At 42.0% G+C, this 22,110-nt stretch overlaps 1 protein-coding gene across 1 annotated transcript in view; it reads right to left on the reverse strand.

The window, feature by feature from the left end:
• Positions 1-22,110, reverse strand: part of Pik3cb (phosphatidylinositol-4,5-bisphosphate 3-kinase catalytic subunit beta) — a 117,725-nt gene that overhangs the window by 61,498 nt on the left and 34,117 nt on the right. The window contains exons 3-4 of the mRNA XM_076576883.1: positions 6,178-6,364; positions 1,339-1,564 (exon numbers count right to left, since the gene is read on the reverse strand). Of these exons, the coding sequence (XP_076432998.1) occupies positions 1,339-1,564; positions 6,178-6,348 (397 nt within the window). The 5' untranslated portion in view covers positions 6,349-6,364. The remainder of the gene's footprint in view (positions 1-1,338; positions 1,565-6,177; positions 6,365-22,110) is intronic.

Raw genomic sequence — 22,110 nt, forward strand, 5'->3', positions numbered from 1 at the left:
TAAATAAATGTAATAAAAAAAATGTGGGGTGCCAGGAAAGCACCATACTAAGTTATCCAACCCCCCAAAGAAAAGCTAACTTAAAGGGGGTGGTACTATATTATGCTACTGTTCGTCAAAGTAGATAGTCAAATCCAAAAAGCTTCAGGGGACTTTCTGATTGGGGATTAATCTTCAAGGCCCATCCTTAGTAACCACGTGTAGCTCCTAAATCGGATCAGCACTTTCTCTACAGTATTGATAGACATTAAATCTTGTCTGCTAAGATTTCTATAGCAAGAGAGAATTAATTCCTCTATGTTCTTAACTTTCTCCAGAATTTCTTTTCTTTCTTTCTTTTTTTAATTTTTTTTTTTTTTTTAAAGACAGGGTCTTGTATAACCCCTTGGCTAGCCTTCAACTAGCTGAGGATGACTTTGAACCCCTGACCCTTCCAGCATGAGCACTCTACCCATTATTGTTTGTTTGCTTGAATGGAGTCCAGGGATTCATAAATCATCAGCCAGCCCCTAGCAATAGTTTTCAAGGAATCATAGACATATCTTTACTTGATACAAAGATAACTTCTAATTAAAAATAACCAGTAAAAGAGCAAAACTTTGCCAAGAACATGAATTAGTTTACAGAAACATCGATCAACTTATGGTCTTAATTGGTAAACAATAAGTTCATATTATAGGGGATTATGGGTAGTTTATAAAATTAAAACAAAAATCATCTCTTAGGAAAGGGTTTCTGAACCAAGTAAGGTAATGCATGTCTCCAATATCTGAACCCAAGTGGCTGAGGCAGAAGGATGGCAATTTCAACCTATCTGTTTGAGACAGGGTTTCACTATGTATTCCTGGCTGGCCTGTACCATGCTGTGTAGACCAGTCTGGCCTCTAAGAGTGCTGGAATTAAAGGTATGCATCATCACTCATCACTTCAGTGGACAACAATTTCAAGACCTCACCTGGTCTACATAGTGAAAGAGAAACCAATCTGGGCCATTATATAAGACCACGTAGCGGGGAAATTCTCCAATTATCCGAGATAAAGAAACAATTATTTTTTCCCATTAATTGAAGACCAATACTTTTGTAAATAAAAATAAATCAATAGTGCAGAAAAAGACATATAAAATGCAAGCCCTTGGGTGCTGTGGCAAGATCACATTGCTAGAGATGTGTCTAAACATTCAACCTTCCGTTCTCACAGAGCTTCTTCTCAAACCCTGAACATATTAATATTAGTCCATGACAAAATGTCGAAAATAGTATCTTAGAATATAGTTACATGTTAACACGCAGAACAAAGATAAAGGTGAGACTTCGTACTGAAAACTTTTTAAATTACCTTTTCCTATAAGGACTCCAATTTTTGAGTCCAATTTTTCTGCTGGGTCACAACTTCTAGTCACTAGTTTTAGAACTGGAAGAAAAGGTCTGACATCACAAAGTCTTCGCGTTTCATCTTCAAGTTCCTCATATACAGCAGTCTGGTTCACACATGCAAACATGTAGGAGTCAATGTCCATAAGGAGGTTAAACATTGGGTAATTGTGAACTTGCTTCCATAACATCTGCAGGGAAAAACAGTAAGACATGATCTGCAATGCTGGCACATGCACACAAAGATACATATACAAGGATGCACATATACAAGATACATATACAAGGATGCCCACTGCCACGGTTTGCAGAGTCAAAACTCACAGGCTAGAGATGACTCAGCAAGTGAGAAGACCCGCTGAGAGCCGTGGTGGCGCACGCCTTTAATCCCAGCACTTAGAGGCAAGGACAGGTGGATCTCTGTAAGTTCCAGGCCAGCCTGTTCTTCAGAGCAAGTTCCAGGACAGTCAGTGAAAGAAAACCTGAGGGGACTGATGGTGAGGTGGCAAAACACTGGCTGTTTTTTCAGGACCAGGGTTCAAGCACCAGTGCTCACACTACAACTCACAACCATCTGAAACTCCAGTCCCAGAGGATCTGACGCCCTCTTCTGGTCTTTGCAGACACTGCAAGCATATCATACATAGACATGCACGCAGGCAATACCCATAAATAAATATCTGGAAAAAGTAAAAACTCATAGAGAACCTATATGTTTAATTGGATTACAGATTATAATCAACTAATGAAAACAGAAATAAAAACCTGACTTGAAGCAGGTGGTGGTGGTATATGCCTTTAATCCCAGCACTCAGAGGCAGAGGTAGGTGGATCTCTGGTTTTAAATTCAGCCTGGTCTATAGAGCAAGACAATAAAACAAAACAAAAACTGACTTGGAAATTTACGCCATATAGACCAATGAATCTCTTTTTTTTTTTTTTTTTTTTTTTTTGTGGCGGCGGAGGGGTGGGGGTGGGGTGGGGGGTGATTATAAGTTGATAGGTAGACAGGGTCTCAAATTGTAGCTCAGGATGTCCTGGAAGACACACACACACACACACACACACACACACACACACACACACACACACACACACACAGCCTAGGTGGGCCTCAAACGTACAATAATCTAGATCCTCCTCCCAAGTCTGACTACAGACTGAACACGCATACCTGGCAAAGCTTGTTTGTTTTCCTTGGCCATTCTTTTGAAACAAATGTTGTACATATTGTATTGGTAAGTTGTCATGTGCTATTTGAGTTCACTGAGAAGTTGGCTCTGGAAGCTATTCTCTATCAGACCCAAACCTGCTTGTCTTAAATGTATCGTCTAGAGCCCTTGTCCAGGGATGGGAGGGCCACCTAACTCAGAGATGGAGAGAAGAGCAAAACAGCCCCCAAGAGTGAAAAATACTGTTCTTGAGAACAGCTAGAAGATGAACGATTCCTACCCTTGAGGTGGCTGCCGGGAAAACAGTGAGAAATTCAACCTCGGGAAGCTCATCCCTGAGGCAGCTCATCCGTCAGAACTCCGCTGACCGCCTTGGCTTCCCCATCTGCTTCCTGCTGGATGTGGGGATGCTCCGAGTTGATGAGGTTTTGCTATCTATCTGCTACTTGCTATTTGTTCTTTTGCCTTTGTATGCATATTCTTAATAAGCTCATTCATTCAAAACCAAAAATATAGCTATTGTAGATCATTCTCCTGGCCATATGAAACAGTAAATTAAAACTGCTTAGTTATGTAGGGAATTGTTCTGCATTCCTATGGAATATAACACAGAACACAAAATATGCAAAGAAACTGCCCATGAAGATTAAGAAACAATGATATTTAACATTCCTAATAACAACTTTGAATGAAAAAACAAAATTGAACAGAGTATGATGGTGAAATGGGCCTGTAATCCCAGCACTTGAGGCAGAGTCAGGAGGATCAGGAGTTCAAGGCTATATCCTCTACTATACAAGTTCAAAGCCAGCCTAAGCTACAAGAAACTCTAAAAATGTCCTAAATTGTAAATCTTAGTATCATACATATTTCATAATTTCTTAAAAATTGGAGAGTACCAATAGTTAACTCAATGTCAGGCAAGGTCAGATGTTCTACTTGTCACTGACTATAAAAACAAAGACAACTGGTGTGGTGGTGTACACCTGTGATCCAGTGCTTGGGTGGAAACAGGAGAACAGTGAAGGTCATCCTCAACTACACAGTAAGCAGAGACCAGCCTGGTTACATGAAACCCTGTATCAAAACTAAAAACAGACAAACAGCCAGGCATAGCAGCACATGCCTTTAATGCCAGTACTGGGGGAGGTGGAGGCAGGTGTATCTCTGTGAGTTTGAGGACAACCCGAGCTAAATAATAGAGACACTGACTCAAAACGGACAAACACACAGAAACTCAGAGGCGATGCAGTGGCTAAATCCTGTATTTTCTTTTTACTTCAGAAATTACAGTTTTACAATTTTCATGTATTGGGGGCTGGAGAGATGGCTCAGTGGTTAAGAGCATTGACTGCTCTTCCAGAGGACCCAGGTTCAATTCCCAGCAATCACATGGCAGCTCAAAATCATCTGTAATTCCAGTTCCAGGAGATCTGATACCCTCACACAGACATACATTCAGGCAAAAGAACAATGCATGTAATTAAAAAAAAAAATTAAAAAATTCTCATTCATCAATTATTATAAAATATATTTCACAATTTTTCTGATCTTATTATGCAACTTTCCATTTAGTCAAAGTTGAATCATGTAATTTAATGAGACTTTTTCCCCCAGACATCTGTGTTTTAGATGTAGTTCCTGGTGAATTTTCCTCGTGCTTAGTCTTGTAATAAATGCACTGTATAGAGCAGACAAGGTGATTCAATGGATAAAGGCCCTTGATGCCAACTCTTACGACTGAGTTCAACCACCAGAACCCACAGATGAAAGGAAAACAACTCCTGTGACCTCCATATGAGCACAGTGGTACATGCATAGACAGCCACACACACATGAACACACACATCATACACGTAAAAATAAATAATCGCCGCTGGGGAGGCCCTTAGGACAATTAGCATTGCCTGCTGTAAAGGTTCTAAGTGTTTTGCTTTAGACTTGCAGTGAACCAGGTTTTAGGATCCAGAGTACATGACCTTGGGCAGGGCCTCATGCCTCTCCCCAGACATTTCCTCGGAATCTCAAACAACTGTTAACTGTGTTTATAGTGAAGATATGCTAGCTTCCTGCATCCCTGTGATCTAGACTTTCCCTTATCAACTGTAGTCCCTCCCGCCAGGTGCACCCGTCTCCCACAGGATCCATCTGGTGATCTTATTTTAATTAGCGACCATTAAAAGAAAGAGCCCTCCAAGTCTTAAGCTGTATATGTGACTGTTGTTAAAAATAACATTAACAGTATTATCTTCAAGAAGCCCACAAGCAGCTGGGCAGTCGTGGCCCAGGTTTTTAATCCCAGCACTCAGAGACAGAGGCAGGCAGATCTCTGTGAGTTCAAGGCCAGCCTGGTCTACAGAGTGAGTTCCAAGATAGCCAGGGATACACTGAGAAATCCTGTCTCAAAAGACCAAAAAGAAGCTGGAAAGCATCTTTGTCAAGCATGGTGGCACATAACTTTAATCACAGCATTTGGGAAACAGAAGCAAGAAGATTTCTGTGGCATTTAAAGCCAGTCTACTCTATATAGCAAGATCCAGGGCATCCAAGGCTATATAGTGAGACCCTGTCTTAAAGCCTATATACAGTCTTTATTAAATCCCAACTCTGGAACAGGAGAGATGGTTGAGTGAATAAGGGCACAGCCCTCCAAGCCTGATAGCTTCAGTTGGGTCCCCAGAACCCACATGGTGGAAGGACAGAACCAATACCCACAAATTGTCCCCTAGGACCCGAGTTTGATTCCCAGTACCCACTTGTTAGTTCACAACTATCTATAAAGGGTCTCAAGGGATCTGATGCCCTCTTCTGGCCACCACATGAACTACACACACCTGGTATACAGACACACATGCAGGTAGTCATACACATAAAATAAAAAAATTTTTTTTTTTAATTAGGGGAAGTTCCTTATGCTACTTCATGCAGCAGAGTAGGAGCTGTGCCTGTCTCCTCACAACCGACATCAGCACTTGGGAGGCTGAGGCAGGAAGTTGGCTGTAAGTTCTAGGCCAGATCAGTAAGGGGCAGGCCAGTAAGAAAGACTTTGTTTCCAGAAAAAAGAAAAAAAGAAGAAAAAGAAAAGGAAAAGGAAAGGAAAGGAAAGAATTTCATGTATCAGTTGACTTTTAGTTGGAAACTCTTCTCTGGGATCATGACAAGGATGTTGGGGGAAAAACCAAAACATCACACAGAAGAAAGAAGTGTGACAAGCTCAAAAGTCAGGAATTACAGCAGAAAGTGTTCAACTTTCTTGCCCTCCCACAACAGTGTCTACTAGGTAGCCCAGGCTGCCCTTGGACTTACTATGCAGCCAAGGATAGCCTGGGACGCCCCATCCTGCTTCTGTCTTCCACCCCACCCGCAACCAAGGGCTGCGATTACAGCATGTCATATGACCAGTGTCAATCTTAATGCAGCTATCACATATGGATCAAAAACAAAGGTGGGAGAATAAACGTGCTTATATATAAAAAATAGGGCATAACAAAAATTTTAAAATGCAATAGCCTGAAAATTAAACATCTCTCAGCTTTACCACATGATTTACACAAATATGATTCTTTAATATTTTTTCCACTAAGTCACACAGAAAGTAAGCTAAGTCTTGAGAAATCCTAACTAACACATACCTGTTTAATATAAGAAATGGTAGCTTCCCGAGGTACTTCCAACTGGATATAAATCCCAGTGGGCAGAAGGAAATCCACAGATATGGCGCCATCAGATGCGATCTGTGAATCCACTGCCCAGATGTCAAGGATGTCTGCCATAGCAGGAGGCATTATAGAGCTGAAGCACATTCATAACCTCTGGGCCCTGGAAATCAAGTAAAATGGAAAAACAGCCTTTAGTTCATTTTTTACTTAAGACATGACAATCCGGGCATGTTGGAACACACTTACAGTCCTAAGCTATTTGGGATGCTGAGGCAGGAAAATCAGTTGAGTCCAAGGGCTAGAAGGCTTGCATATGAAGCACAGCAAGACTCTCAGAAAGAAAGTGGAAAACCATCAATCTATATTAGTTCTGTAAAAAAAGATTTTATGTGTCTGTGCATCACAGTGTGTATGTGCACCATGTACATGCCTAGTGCTGAGAAAGATCATGGATCCCCTGGAGCTGGAGTTACAGATGATTTTGAGCTGTTCAGATTATGTGCTGGAAACCAAACTCAGGCTTTCTGTAAGAGCAGCAAATGGTCTTAAACCTCTGACCAGCCCCTATAATTAGTTCTTAACTTCAATATAGACAATAATATAATAGGATCAATTAAATGTGATTTGTTTTTCTTATTTTAAGTACAGGGCAGGGGGTTCTGTGGAATAATACTTTTGTACACTGTGAATATATGTATTACTTTAATTGGTTAATAAAGAAGCTGACTGGCCAATAGCTGAACAGGATAAGGTTAGGCAGGAGAGCCAAACTGAGAATGCTTGGAAGAAAAAGGGCAGAGAATGGAGTTGCCAAGAGACACAGAAGGAAGCAAGATGGGCATGCCGTACTGAGAAAAGGTACCAAGCCACATGGCCAAGCATAGATAAAAAAAATATGGGTTAATTTTAAGAGTTGGCTAGTAACAAGCCTGAGCTATTGGCCAAGCATTTAAAATTAATATTAAGACTCTGAGTGGTTAATTGAGAGTGGCTGTGGGGCAGGAAAACTCCGCTCACAGGGGGTATGTGAATGAAGGTGCCCATGGAAGACAAAGGCATAAGATCTTGGAGCTGGAGTTACAGGCAGTTGTGAGCCACCCAGTGTTGTACTGGGAACTGAACCTGGGTCCTCTTGAAGAGCAGCAAGTGCTCTTAACCACCAAGCCAACTCTCCAGTCCCCTAAATGTGGTATTTTAAAAAAGCAAAGGGGAGGTTAGAGAGCTGGCTCAGCACCAGGACCTACATGGGAAGAAGAGAACCAATTCCCACAAGTGGTCTTCCTCTAGGGCACACACACACACACAAGTAAATCTGATTTAAAAAATTAAAAATAATCAAATAGCCAGAGAAAGGCAGGCATGGTGGTTATGTCTGTAACCCCACTACTTGGAGGCTGAAATGGATAATCGTTGAGTTTGAGGGCCACCTGGGCTACACAGGAAGACCTGGTTTTAAAAGAATAAAATCACATTAAAACGAGGAAACTGGAAAGATGACCCAGTGGTTGGCTCTTTTGCTGCTCTTGTAGAGAACCCAAATCGAATTCCCAGCACCCAGACTGAGTGGCTGGAACTCCAGGGGATTCAACACCTCTGCCTTGGTCAGGCATCCAATATTAAGTACATATACCCACACACTGACATATATTTAAAAATAAATACTTCAAAAATAATAAATAAACAAAAAAAAGAGCAAGTCACTAGAAATCAATTATTTAAATTCACTTTCAGTCCTCACTATTTAAACTTTACATAGACAAACATAGAGATATTACACTGAGTCAGATTTAAAGATACTCAGCTGTGTGTGGTATCTGTTTACAAGCACATCTGACAGACTCTTAACAACTACTAACAGAGAAACAGCAAACAATAAAGCTTCCGTAGAGATTTCCTTGGTTTTGGCTTTGGGGGTCTTACTTGAAACAGGGTCTCCCTATACAGCCCAGGCTAGCCTCAAACTGGAGACCCTTCTGCCTACCATAGGACTAGATAACAAGTGTGTGCCATCACATCCTGCTTTGCAGAGACTTAGTTTGGTCTGATTTAGGGAGTTAGTTGGGGAGGCCAGGATCTTGCATATATTAGCCTAGGCTGGCCCTTGAACTCACAACAATCCTCCTACCTTGATTTCTCAAGTGCTGGGATTACAGGTGTGTTATCACCATGCTCAGAATTTTATTGTTTCAAATGCTGGTGATCAAACCCAGGGCCTTGAATAAATATTCCAAGCAAGCACTACACATAGAGTTATATCCCCAATACAAGAGAAAATGTTATAATAAAAGATAGAGCATCATGTGACGCAGAGTAGACTAGAATTCAGGTTATCTCTTCCACCTTTCAAATGCTGCTAGAGTTACAGACATACACCACCATGCTTGTTTCTATTAGAAATACTTTTAAACTGGATGTGGTGGCTCACCCCTTTAATCCTAGCACTTTGGAGTCAGAAAACAGGCATATGCCTGAGTTCAAGCCCAGCTTGGTCTACAGAGGGCTACACAGAGAAACCATGTCTCAAACAAACAAACAAACAAAGATTTTTTAAAAACACGACATGATAGCGCATGCCATTAACCCCAGCATTCAAGAGGCAGAGGTAGGCAGACCTCTGTGAATTTGAGGCCATCCTGGTCTACAGAGCGAGTTCCAGGACAGCCATAGCTGCATAATAAAGACTTTGTTTAAAAAAGGGCACCCCACCCCCAAAAAAGACTAGTGTTGAGTGTGTAGTATACTGGTAGAGGACTTTGCCTGATATTCCTGAAATTATGAGTTCAAGCCCCAGAACTGAACCTCCCATTGCTGTGTCCAAATTGAAAGTAAAATGTTTAATTCTCCCTTGTCTTTGAGAGCAAGAGACAAATGCAGAGTCCAGTCTATGAGTGTCAGGTCGGAGCTGTCTTAGGACTAACAGACTTCTCATTTTTAAGTTAAGAAAACTAAAGCCCAAGAGACATCCCTATCCAGGAAGGCAGAGGCAGGAGCAGGAGTGTATTGTTTTACTTCTTGAAGCAATTAGCCTGTGTTTCCCTTGCCTCCTTTAAAGGAAATGTTCTGCACAGGGCTACCGAGTCTTCAAGATCTTCAGTCATTCTATCTTTTTTTTCTTTAAGTATGAAAGCATAAGCTCAAACACTGAAAACAAGAAACATTTTTAAAGTATGAAAACTACTTTTCAGGGCCGCTCTAGGGTTCAGAACACAGCAGGAACAGCCAGCCCCACCGAGCCTTTAGACAGTAATTACAGCACACAAGCCGCCATCTGTCCACTGGAGAAAGAGGAAGAGTCGAAAGACCTCCACTTCCCCAGCGACATGCCAGGACAGCCACTGAATGTCTTTAAATCAGGAGCCGGGGGAGACCAGCACACATTTCTGACATGTATGAACAAGCAACAAGCAAACACTCTGACAAATAATGGGAAGAAACTTTGAGAGAGAATGGGGAAAAAAATTAAAGAATACTATTTCCTATTTCCACGATAAAATGAGAAGAAAGGCGAGTGCCCACTCTTCCATGTGTGACCTAAGTATAGAGGGAACCCACTCAGCCTTCCAGGTTCTTGTTTCCTTGAAGAAAAGGCTGGCCAGGGGGCACACATGGACAGCAACAGAAATAGTTTCTAACAGAGAAAGGCACCCCTGAGACTGGAAACACGCTAGAAAGACAGGAAGAGAAGCAAATGGTGGGGGTCCCACGACTCCCCATAGATTGGGCCTTTGAGCATACCATTTTTTCACGTAGCCCTGGTGGGCCCAGGTTTCCTGTCTTCCTCTGCCAACTGGATTCTTTACTGTTGACCCGATGCCTCTGTCTAGGCCCTACTCCCCAGCCACTGGAAGGTGCCGTACACACTGCAGCAAAGGCTCCATTTGCTGCTGCAGCCCCAGGCTTCCTTCAGAGGTAACACACATGAGGGGATGCAACTAGGGCTCGTCCTACTCCATTGCTTATTCTGCTCACCACAGTAATAGCCTTGCTAAAAACTAAGCAAGTTTGCTGTTCTGTGAACGAGTTTTCACTCTGTACCCTAGGCTAGCTCAAACCTGCTGCAATCTCCCTGCCTCGGTGGCAAAACGACAGAGGGACTACATATAATACCTGCCACACTGGACTTCAGCGCTTCACTTTAAAATCATTTCATTTGAATCATTGTAATTCTATAAAAGAGATCTCCCTAAAGTATTTTTTAATTTTTTTCATGTGCACATACGCAAAATGTAAAACAAAAGGTTATTATGAAGTTAAAAGTCTAATTTTACATGTCACTAGACACACGTTTGACTTTTAATTCTATGATTATCACTTTTTTTTTTTTTTTTTTTTTTTTTTTTTGAGACAGGGTCTCTACATAGCCCTGGCTGTCCTGGAACTCACTATGTAAAGCAGATTGGCCTTGAACTCACAGAAAGCCGCCTGCCTCTGCCTCTGCCTCTGGAAATTAAAGGCATATGCCACCATGTCTGACTGATTAACACGTTTTAATGTGGTATAAAACTCACTAATATGGGGCCAAAGGGATGGCTCAGCAGTTAAATGCGCTGGCTGCTCTCCCAAAGGTCCTGAGTTTAATTCCCAGCACCCACAGGGTGGCTCACAACCATCTATAACTGTAGTCCCATGGAATCTGATGCTTTCTTCTAGTGTGCAAATGTAAGACAGACAAAACACCCATATACATAAGTGCATAAGTAAATAAGTCCCTTTTTAAAAAAACTGACTAATACTGAACCAGATCCATAGGTATTATTTACTAAAACACAGATGTAGGGGTAGTTGTCTGTGAAGCACCACCCCTAGAAGGCAGCAGGTAACTGCTAGGTACCTGCTCTGCCCCAGGCATGGCTGAGATGGAGACCCCTTAAGACCAGAGGTGCATATTTCTCACTCTCTTGGCTACCTCATGATCCTGGATGCTGGATTGCAGACCAAGTCTCCAGAGAACTACGTTGGACTGCACCTCACCTCTCCTGGATTCTGTAAACTATCCCTTTGCTGGTTGTAAGTTACCCCAAAATAAACCTCTTTTGACTATCAGATAAACTACATGGAATTGCCTCATTATTTTAACTGGCACCCAACGTGGGGCCTGAACCCATGACCCTGAGATTAAGACTCTCATGCTGTACAGACTAAGCTGGCCAGGCAATGGTTATAGGGTTGGGGATGGAAGAAAAAAATGGACTCAGTATTCTCTTTTAGAAAAGAAAAGGGGGAATGGATAGATATAGGATATTAAGGTAGATTATTGTATTTACTAGTAAACTAATTCAGTAAAATATCAGCCTTAGATAATTTACACTGATATGGATTCTTATATATTGATAGAAATGTAAACTATTCTTATAGTCCTATTTAAGATCATTTGTATATTGATACAAATACAAAACTATATTTGTTGTATTGTACACATACTCCCACTCCTGTTTGAAATATTTTGTATATTGATACAAATGTAATATTATATTTGTCATACTATATGTATGTTCTACCTCTGTTTAGGATATTTTGTATATTGATACATATTTAGGATTACTGTCATATTGCATATTGCACTATACATTCCTACTTCTGTTTAAGCTATTTTGTGTATTGTCACAATTTTGAGGTCATTGTTCTTTTACCAACATTTGCTTACAGACTGTTTACCTTGTTTACATGAAGCCTTAGTCCTTAAGTTATTTAGATAAATAAAACTTACAGATTTATAGTCACCTATGCTTGTCATCTCAAAAGTTATGTTAGTTAGGCTGCCCAGATTTACAGATATATAGGTCAGGTGGACAGGTAGTCTTTGAACACTTCATAGACCTAGAGAATACGGCATTTAGAATACTGTTGACATGAGACATGATTGCTCCTGACAGCACCGATTTGATCCAGAGAGAATGTTGGGCTTCTAAGACATTTCCTTTTAGAAGTTTGTCTTCTTCTTGGCACAAAATGGCCTACTTGGCAAAGAACTGCCCTTGCCTCGACCGTTGACAATACAAATACTGTCCCTTCTGAATGAGCAGGACACAAGGAAAAGTGACTACTGAACTCTGCCAAGACAGGGTAAGACAGTCTTTCAAAATACCTGCTTCTGAAAATGATCTGTCAGATACTCTAGGCCTGTAGCCAATTTGATTGCACCAACAATGCTAAGAAACTTTAGGTGACTGTCCAGGCTGCCAGCTGTCTCTGTCTACTCTCACAAGACTCCCGAAAGTTGCTTGCATCCTTCTCCTGTTTCTCAGATATTATTATATTCCTTCTCAGGTCTTTGATGGGATTGAAGACTAACAGTTAAAGTTACAATCTTGTATCTTAGCTAGATCATATTAAGTCTTCAGGATAGGACACCTTTTGGAATGATCTCTGTAACGTGCCATTTACCTATGCTCCAGACTTCTCTGGATTTTAGTATGTGTCTCTTGTTTGATGTTGCTCTTGTTGGTTGTAGTTCCATTTGTTTATGTCATTACCCTTTATTTCTCCTTGATAATTATTCCTATTGTATATAATTTTGTGTTAGGTCAGAACTTTCTTCCTTAAACAAAAAGGGGAGATGTGGGGGTAGTTGTCTGTGCTTCACCCCTGAAGCACCACCCCTAGAAGGCAGTAGGTACCTGCCCCTGCCCCAGGGCATGGCTGAGATGGAGACCCCGTAAGACCAGAGGTGCATATTTCTCACTCTCTTGGCTACCTCATGATCCTGGATGCTGGATTACAGACCAAGTCTCCAGAGAACTGCGTTGGACTGCACCTCACCTCTCCTGGATGCTGTAACCTATCCCTTTGCTGGTTGTAAGTCACCCCAAAATAAACCTCTGTCGACTATCTGATCAACTACATGGAACTGCCTTGTTAGTTGTTGCTTTACACAGTGGGTGTCTATGTGATGACTCATCCCTAACAGGCTTGAGGGCCAGCTGGCCCAAACAAGTAAAAAAGATACTTTCTGAGAGCAAACCTGGGTCTGCCTAAGGGCCTTAGCAACAGCAGCTGAAACACGATCTGGAGATGACCTGGACCAATGAGAGGCAGCCGTATCACACTAGCAGATGAATGTTCATCAGGCCTCCCCCAGGGTGGGGTGGAGGGTATATAAGGCTTGCCTCTTCCTGAATAAACTGAGCTTGTTGTTTTCACATTCTCCCAGAGTCTGTGTCATTGACTCTGTGCCTACCTGGCCCCCTCCCCCAAAAGGAACAAGAGCACAGGACCTTGCCACAGTTGTCTTTTTTCTCTGTGTGACTTTTTCAAAATTTATTATTCTTTGACAATTTCATACGTGTATATAATACAGTTTGGTCACTCTAGCCTCCCTCCTGAGAACCCTCTCCTGATGAACCCCTCTCCCCAGCAACACTGTCTTCATGTCTTTCTGTTACGGGGTATTTTTGTTTGGTTGGTGGTTGTTGTTGGTTTTGAGACAGAGTTTCTCTGTGTAGCCTTGGGTATCCTGGAACTACCTCTGTAGACCAGGCTGGCCTCAGAGATCTGCCTACCTCTGCCTCCTAAATGCTGGGATTAAAGGCTTGTGCTTTTTTTTTTTTTTTTTTTTTTTTTTTGGTGGTCCACTAAGTTTAATTAGTGTTGTTTGCATGAGCATGGGTGGAAGGGTATTGACTGAAGCATGGGCAACTAACTCGCAGCCACTGCTAAAGAAAAAAAACTCCCTATCCCCTGGCAACCATTAACTGTCAACACCCCCTCAGTGATGCTAAGGACTAAGCCCCTCCCCTCAAGAGATCTTTTTGATAATCTGTTTTTCTGTAACTAGCTGTTACATACTTAAGCTGTTATAACCTTGAATAAGCTACTTAATCTCTTTGGCCTTCAGCACTCAGGAGGCAGAAGCAGAAGGAGCTCTTGAGTTGAGGCTAGTCTGGGTCTATATAGCAGGTTCTGGACCAGCCACAGCAATGTAGTCAGACTGTCTCACACACACACACACACACACACACACACACACACACACACACACACACAAATTAACCGGATTAAATTTTTAAGGTTATACCAAAAAGGTACCTGGAATGGCCCCTGACATTTAAAAAGCACTAGAAAGAATGTTAGTTTACCTGAGGGCTAAAATTAACAAGACCTGCCATTCTTCAATGAAAGAACAGTGGTGCCTCTCATTCATGCTTCCAGTCATCAGCCCTGATTGGTAGGTGGGAAAGCATTTAGAGCAGTGTTTCTCAGCTCTGTTGTTATTTAATTTCTCTTGGGCAACAATCAGATTGTTAATGGCATGCTATGAGTCTTTGTGATGACATTTTGACTTGATTTGTCACAGAGTTTTCTTTCATTAATTTGAATTTTCTGTTATTACTGTGTTGTATGTACCATTCCTCTGGGATCAAAGGCTGGTGGGGTGTCACTCTGTAGCAGAGTGCAGTGGATTAACAATTCAAAATCAGCTGAAATAAGAAGACAAAATTACAAGATAGCAAGCTAGCTCAGCAATGCTGTGCAAGCATGGCAAACTGAGCTTGATCCTAAAACCCACATAAAGGTGGAAAGAGTCTACCCATGGCACCATATAGCACCCCCGCACGTACATAATGTTTTTAAAAAGAGAGATCAAAATGAGGAGTATACTTTAAAATTATATTCCTCCTGACCAAAACAAATACAATTTACATAACTACTTTACAATGTTCCAAAACTCAAGATAATGTGATAAAAATGCTCAGAACAAATAGAATGGACTACTACAAAAACCTTTCCTCCAATTACAGTGGTAATATATCAAGTGAATACGCATAGCAAGGCCACTCCTGCTGCTTATGTACATCCTAGAAATTCTACCTTGGAACACGGGTCTTTCCTTAGTACTACTTACTTGAGGGACAAGTAGTCAATGGCTTTTCGTCCTGTGTGTGAACGAAAGCCATGCAACAAGTAAGAGTTTTTATTTAGGTTGTTAATCTCTAAGTCAATACATAGAATCAAAAGCAGCAACACCCTGGCCATGAAGCTGCTGGCATACACTGCAGTCAGTGTGTACTTGTAAAAGACACAATCAAAGGTGAGCAAGTCCAAACATAAACATCATCTACTACAGTGTGCTAAGGAGTTCTCTAAACAACAACAAATACCTCTTACTAGTGTTAAGCCGTGTCTTACCACCAGACACTACCTCGCCTGGCACAAGGGGTCACATGGTCTTAGAAGATGGAAGACAAGGAGAGCAAGGGTAGAGTCCAGGTGGGTTTAACAAAGAAGCAGAGCTAGGCATGGTGGTGCACATCTTTAGTCCCAGCACTTGGGAGGCAGGTATAGGTATAGGTGGATCTTTGTGAGTTCAAGGTCAGCCTGGTCCACACAGGAAAAAGCCTGTTCCCAAAAAACCAAAACAACCCCAAAAGGCTAGAAAAATCTCAACCAGTATAAAGGAAACTATCCCCAAGTCTCACTGCTTGAGTGCTGGCTTCTGTTTCTCCACTGGTTGTGTCCAATAGGCTCCTAGGCACGTTTCTGTGAATGTCGGCCAATCTCCCAAGGACTTCTGGTCCTTGTAAGATACTCTCATGGAACTGCTGTGAGAAAGAGTCAAGAGCCGAACTGTACAAGTGCGTAGTGGAGCTAGTGCGTAACCGACAGCCCTCACATCTAGGAATTGAACCAGGGCCAGAAAGCCATCTGGATGGCAAACAGCAACATGAGAAGAATTTTAAATAGCTTCAGCTGTAGAAAAAGCACCGCTACAGGCTCTGGACCTTTTAACTATTTGCCTGCTGCTGTCATTTTGAAAATAAGAGATAATACCCACAGTTTAAAAGAGTGTGCTACCAACACTGGGTTTCCTCCAGTAATTTCAGGACTTACTATTCTTTTGCACAATGGTTTAACTTTGCTTTGTACAATATTTATTTGTTTTAATTTTTTTCCCTTGGTGAACAATTTTCCTCTTTAGATATCTGGTCCTGAATGACAAAATGCATTTGTGAGGAGCTTTCATTTCCCCCTTATTATTGACAGAGAAGCGGGAGTAGGCAGCCAAGGCTAATACAAGGGTATCTGTCTCTGGAGTCTTCTCTCTAGAGGGTTCAGTAAGCCAGGAAAGGGAGGCTGACAGTGTCATTCAGTGCAAGGCATTGAACAAAGAGGAGGAGAGAGGCTAGCTCAGAGGCAGAATTCCTACCTAGTCCTGAGTTCAATTAATTATTTATTTACTAAATATTCACTCTGTTATAGGCACACCACACATTTGACTGAGGAAAGATAAGGTTTAAAAACTAAAACACGCTGGGTGGTGGTGGCGCACGCCTTTAATCCCAGCACTCGGAGGCAGAGGCAAGCGTATCTCTGTGAGTTCGAGGCCAGCCTGGGCTACCAAGTGAGTTCCAGGAAAGGCGCAAAGCTACACAGAGAAACCCTGTCTCGAAAAACCAAAAAAAAAAAAAAAAACAGAACAAAACTAAAACACTGGGGCTGGAAAGATGGCTCTGCAGTTAAGAGCACTGGCTGCTCTTCCAGAGGACCTGAGTTTGATTTCCAACACCCACATGGCAGCTCACAACCATCTGTAACTCTCTAGTCTGGGGATCCAATGCCCTCTTCTGGCCTCTGTGGGCACCTGCACACATAGCACACACATTCATGCAGACACTTACAGATGTTAAGTGGGAGTCACATCTCAACTACTTCACTGGGAGGGTCCTCCTTCTTATATGAAGGAAACACATGAGAGGGTAGGTAAGGCTTAACTGGCTCATGGCCTACAGGAGCCGGAGATGAGGATGACTACTGGTAAAGAAGACTAGGGAGAGTATCTGCTTGACTGTCCCAAGGAGGTGGGATGGTAAGGTGAAGCAGAAGGGCCATTAGGAGCAAGCATGGCAGGTGAGTGGAGGCAGCACCCTCTGAAGAGAATCAATGCCGTTTTCACAGGGCCTACTTAGTGCATATATCTGTGTTTGTGTGGCTGTGTACACCCTTAATCCCAGCACTCCAGAGGCAGAGGCAGGCAGGAGGCCAGACTTGTCTACATAGTGAATTCCGGGCAAGCCAGGGCTACACAGTGAGACACTGTCTCAAACAAAAAATATATAAATAAATTAATTAAACAGTCATATTTTCCAAAGAATACAGACTATTTAAACAAGTTCTTAATTTAATAGTTCAAAACTGGCTAGCATAGTACTAATATGTTTGCCAACAACTTGCATAAAGGCATAATCTCAGATTTATTTCATGTAATAACTTCTATTTGCTATAAGATCATAAGTAAACTTTGTTTCTGTGTTTTGGTTTTTTAGACAGTGTCTTAGTATGCATCCCCAGCTGGCCTCAAACTGGCAGCAGTTCCCCTGCCTCAGCCCTGAGTACTGAACTGAGATTACAGGATGGGTTGTGATTCCTGGCTCCATGATGAAGCCTGTATCCAGGATTGTAGGAAAGCTAGTGAACTGTGACAGCCTGACTGTGCTAACAGAGCTGGTAAGGACCACCAGCTACAGCCTGAATTCCTACAACATGGGAAGTGTATGGAGATGCCTGGAAACTCTTTGCTTTCGTCACTAAGGAAATGCTAACATGCTATAAAACTTAAAGAGTATGGTTTCTTAACTATCTTTTTCTTTACTTGAAAAATTATATTTATTGGGCTGGAGAGATGGCTCAGAGGTTAAGAGCACTGGTCGATTTCCCAGAGGTCCTGAGTTCAATTCCCAGCAACCACATGGTGGCTCACAACCATCTGTGATGAGATCTGGTGCCCTCTTCTGGCACACAGGCATTCATGCAGGCAGAACACTGTATACATAATAAATAAGTAAATCTTTAAAACAAAGAAAGAAAGAAAATTGTGTCTATTTTGTGTGAGCATGGGGGGGCACATGTGTACATTATGTGTGAACATCAGGACGACTTGTGAGAGTTGAGTTCTGCCTTCCACCACGCTGGTCTCAGGCTTATCGGGTTTACTGACAAGCACGTTCACCCACCGGGCCACCTTGCTGGCCCTAGAGTATAGATTCCCCTCCCATCTCCACCCAACCCTGCCTAAGACAGGGTTTCTATGTGTAACAGCCATGGCTGTCCTCGAACTTGCTTTGAAGATGAGGCTAGCCTCAAAAGATCTTCCTGCCTCTGCCTCCCTGAATGCTGGGATTAAAGGACTATGGATTCTTAAACATTTAAAACTGGGGCTTAAGGAATAAGATAACTACACCACTGTCACTGTGACAGACTGGGAATTGTGGTGGGACACCAGGTAAGCCAAAGATTCCAGCTTCCTGTGCAGTTACAAGTGGCTGTATATGGAGCTCCATATGAAGCTCTCTCCACTGGAATGCAGAGTGGAAACAGCTGTACCAACCTCAGGTCAGGAAAGTGCAGGACGACTACAGCCTGCATCACCTCATTCTCCTTCCAATGGCAACAAATAACGAAGAGCAGCCACAAGTGGAAGAAAGAGATCACTCCATAGCAACTGCTTCTTGAGTGAAAACAGAGGCACAGTCTGCTGGGTTTGGCCATTATTAATTTTCAGTCTGTTACAAATGATCTTCACTAATTTAGTCAAACACACGAGGTTGGAAGGCTATGATTAAAACCCACAATCATTAGTCACAGGTAGTCCAATATCAAGTGTTTTCTTCTCTGTCCAAACAGGAAACAGAATTATCAGTAAGAGTGTAGAGACTGTCACCATGATGCCAGCAAAGCCCTTGCTCCTACCCCTGGCAGAATCACCAGCATCCTCTCTGGGCATTGCTTTGCACTCTGTGCTTTAGAGCACCTCCCCACCTCACCCCCATGGAAATGAACACAGCGACAGTTCTCTTTTAGCACCTTCTGAGGGTTACTGTTGTCACCAACAGCTGCAGAGGCACAATGAATATGAATTTGACTTAAGGCAGACATGAAATTAGGCAAAGAGAGAAAGGACATCAGAAACCTTAAGTATTTTAAGAAATGCAAGACCATTAAGACTGGAACTCAGGCCAGGTGGTGGTGGTGCACGCCTTTAATCCCAGCACTTGGGAGGCAGAGGCAGGCGGATCTCTGTGAGTTCGAGGCCAGCTTGGTCTACAGAGTGAGATCCAGGACAGGGACCAGTCAGAGAATAGGCACAGGCAAGAGGCTGAGTACATGTAGTGTTCTTCCTAATGTAAATAAATGGGAGAAGACCCGATGAAAAACATTCAACAGGAGAGTACAAAATGATTAGATGAAGCATGTTTTAGGGGTAGGGATATAGCTTAACAAAACCCCTAATTTCAACTGGTCATGAGCCGAAGCACACAACTTATACCATTGATAAGCTATAAGTTAACGGGACTATATAAAGAAATATGAATCCAACATAAAAAGCAAAAAACCCAGAAATTTACCAAAGCCCAAATAACCCAAAAGCTTACGGGTAAAAATGCTTAATGTAATTATTCACTACAGAAATGATGACTAAAACCACAATCAGGCCAGTGGTTGCTCACATTTTTGGTCTCAGCATGGGAGGCAGAGGCAGGGGGATCTAAGTGAGTCAGAGCTACACAGTGTCAACGTGTCAAAATAAAAACCAAAAACAAAGAAACGAAACCCACTGGTATTCACAGATCACTGTTAGCAGGTGAACAAACTAACTCATTCTTCTCTAAACAGAACATCAAAAACCCCATGTTCTTATTCTATGACATTCTCATCCAAGAATATCAGAGGCACATGAACATTTAAGCTAAAAATTTTCATAATAACCAAAAGAAGTCTCAACTCAAACATACATCAATAGAGCAAGAAATTGTACAGAATGTTTTATAATATGGAAAAGTAATTAAATAAATACAACTATATACACCACCATTAATGAACTTCACAAGCACTGTTAAAGAAACAGAAAAAGGGCCAGGCATGGTAGCTCACATCAGTTGTATCCACAGTACTCAGGGTGTGGTGATATTTTATTTGTACTGAAATGTTATTTTAATTTTATGTTAATAAATAAAGTTGCCCTGGGGTCAGAGCTATTAGAGCCATAGTAAGAGCGTGGTGGTTAGAAGAGCTAGGTAGATTTCTGTGTGTTCAGGGATACAGCCAGTATTGGAGACATACGCCTTTAAGACCTGGAGGGCGGTACTTACAGGCAGTGATGAGGCAGTCATGTGGTTGGGTTTACAACCAATGAGAAGGCAGAACAGAAAGATTATTTAAACAGGGACACAGGAAGTACCTCCCTCTCTCGGGGAAGCTAGGAGCACTGCAGGAGGTAAGATTTTATCTCTGAGCTCTGACCTCTCGGCTTTTCTCTTTTACCTTGGCTCTGTGTTTCTTATTTTAATAATACGATTGGTTACATCTACATCTGGCGCCCAACGTGACAAGAATCCATTAAAAACTGCTTGGGGCCGGCTCCCTAGCCGGAGCAGCCGGCTCCCTAGCCCCGGCCCAGGTCTGGGCTCAGGCTGGACTGTGAGCTGCTTGCTTAAAGCCAGTGCTACAAACAGCTCAGGCCTGCCCTGCTAAACAGGGCCCCTGGCTGTAAAGCCAAGCCTTGACTCGGCTCAAGAGGGAACAAGTGGCTGGCTTTAAGCTTTAGCCGGCTACCCCTTCGCTTTCACTTTCACTTTCACTTTCGCTTTCGCTTTCTCTCTTGCTTTCTCTCTGTTTCTCTCTCTCTCTCTCTCTCTCTCTCTCTCTCTCTCTCTCTCTCTCTCTCTCTCTCTCTCTGGATTTACACCTAGGACTCTAGGTGGCTGTTTTGAAATTCGCTCGGATTTCTACTGTTCTATGCAGATTTGGTAAGTCATAAAGGAAACTATTTAAAAGACAAATTTTTTCCACATTTAAAAAAATGGGTTTCCTGTGTACATTGGAAGAAAATTGGGTTTTGTTTGAAATTTTAGGCAGTCTGACAATGGAACAACTATATGAAAAGATTAGTATTATGGGAATTATGCAGTTAATCACCATGCTTATTCTCATTTTACTATTTAAAAAGATAGTCGATTTAAGTGCCAGGATAACAGCTTTAGAAAAACCTGTTAATTTTAACAGTGAAGTTGGTTCAAGTTTGGATCATAAGGTTACAGAAAGAAAGCCTGTTTTCACACAGTCATCCTTAATTTATCCTGTAACCGTACAGCAGATGCCTGATCAAATGGCTACACAAAATATCTGGGCTCCAATTGAACTGATGGATTTTAAAAGGTTTAAGGAGGCAATAGTATCTTATGGCATGCATTCCCCATATGTAAAGCAAATGTTAAACTCTTGGTCAACATATAATAGGATTATACCACAGGACTGGCGGGACCTTGCACAAGCTGTTCTAGAACCCAGCCAGAGACTTCAGTTTCTAACGTGGTTTAAGGAGGAAGCTAGAAACGTTGAAACACAATGGAGGGATAAAGGAATACAAGTTTGTCAGGATCAGCTTATTGGAGAAGGCCAATATGCTTCAATACAAACACAATGTTTATATGATGTTCAAACTGTAATTTTATGTCGAATGGCAGCCTTGAATGCATGGGACAGAGTTGATGAACCAGGAAAAAAACCTGAGTCATTCACAAAGGTTATGCAAGGCCCAAAAGAATCTTTCACAGATTTTTTAGAAAGACTGGCTTCAGCAGTAAACAGAATGGTCTCAGGATCAGAAGCTAGTAAGGCAATAATTGAAGCTTTGGCATTTGAGAATGCGAATGCAGCATGCAAAAGAATAATCAGGCCGTTAAGGGCAAGATCTGCACCTTTGGAAGATTGGATTAGAGAAACAATTAATGTTGAGGTTGATGAGCATGATACGTGGGTAGGAGAAGTAATTTCAAAAGGTTTGAGGAGTGTTAGATGTTTTGGGTGTGGAAAGCAAGGACATTTTAAAAGGGACTGTAAACAGGTCATTCCTAGAAGCAATGTTTCTTCAAGGAACAATGGCAACAGAATGCCCCTTCCTTCTGGAGTATG

Source organism: Peromyscus maniculatus, chromosome 7, assembly GCF_049852395.1.
Source record: "Peromyscus maniculatus bairdii isolate BWxNUB_F1_BW_parent chromosome 7, HU_Pman_BW_mat_3.1, whole genome shotgun sequence".
Classification (NCBI taxonomy): Eukaryota; Metazoa; Chordata; class Mammalia; order Rodentia; family Cricetidae; genus Peromyscus; species Peromyscus maniculatus.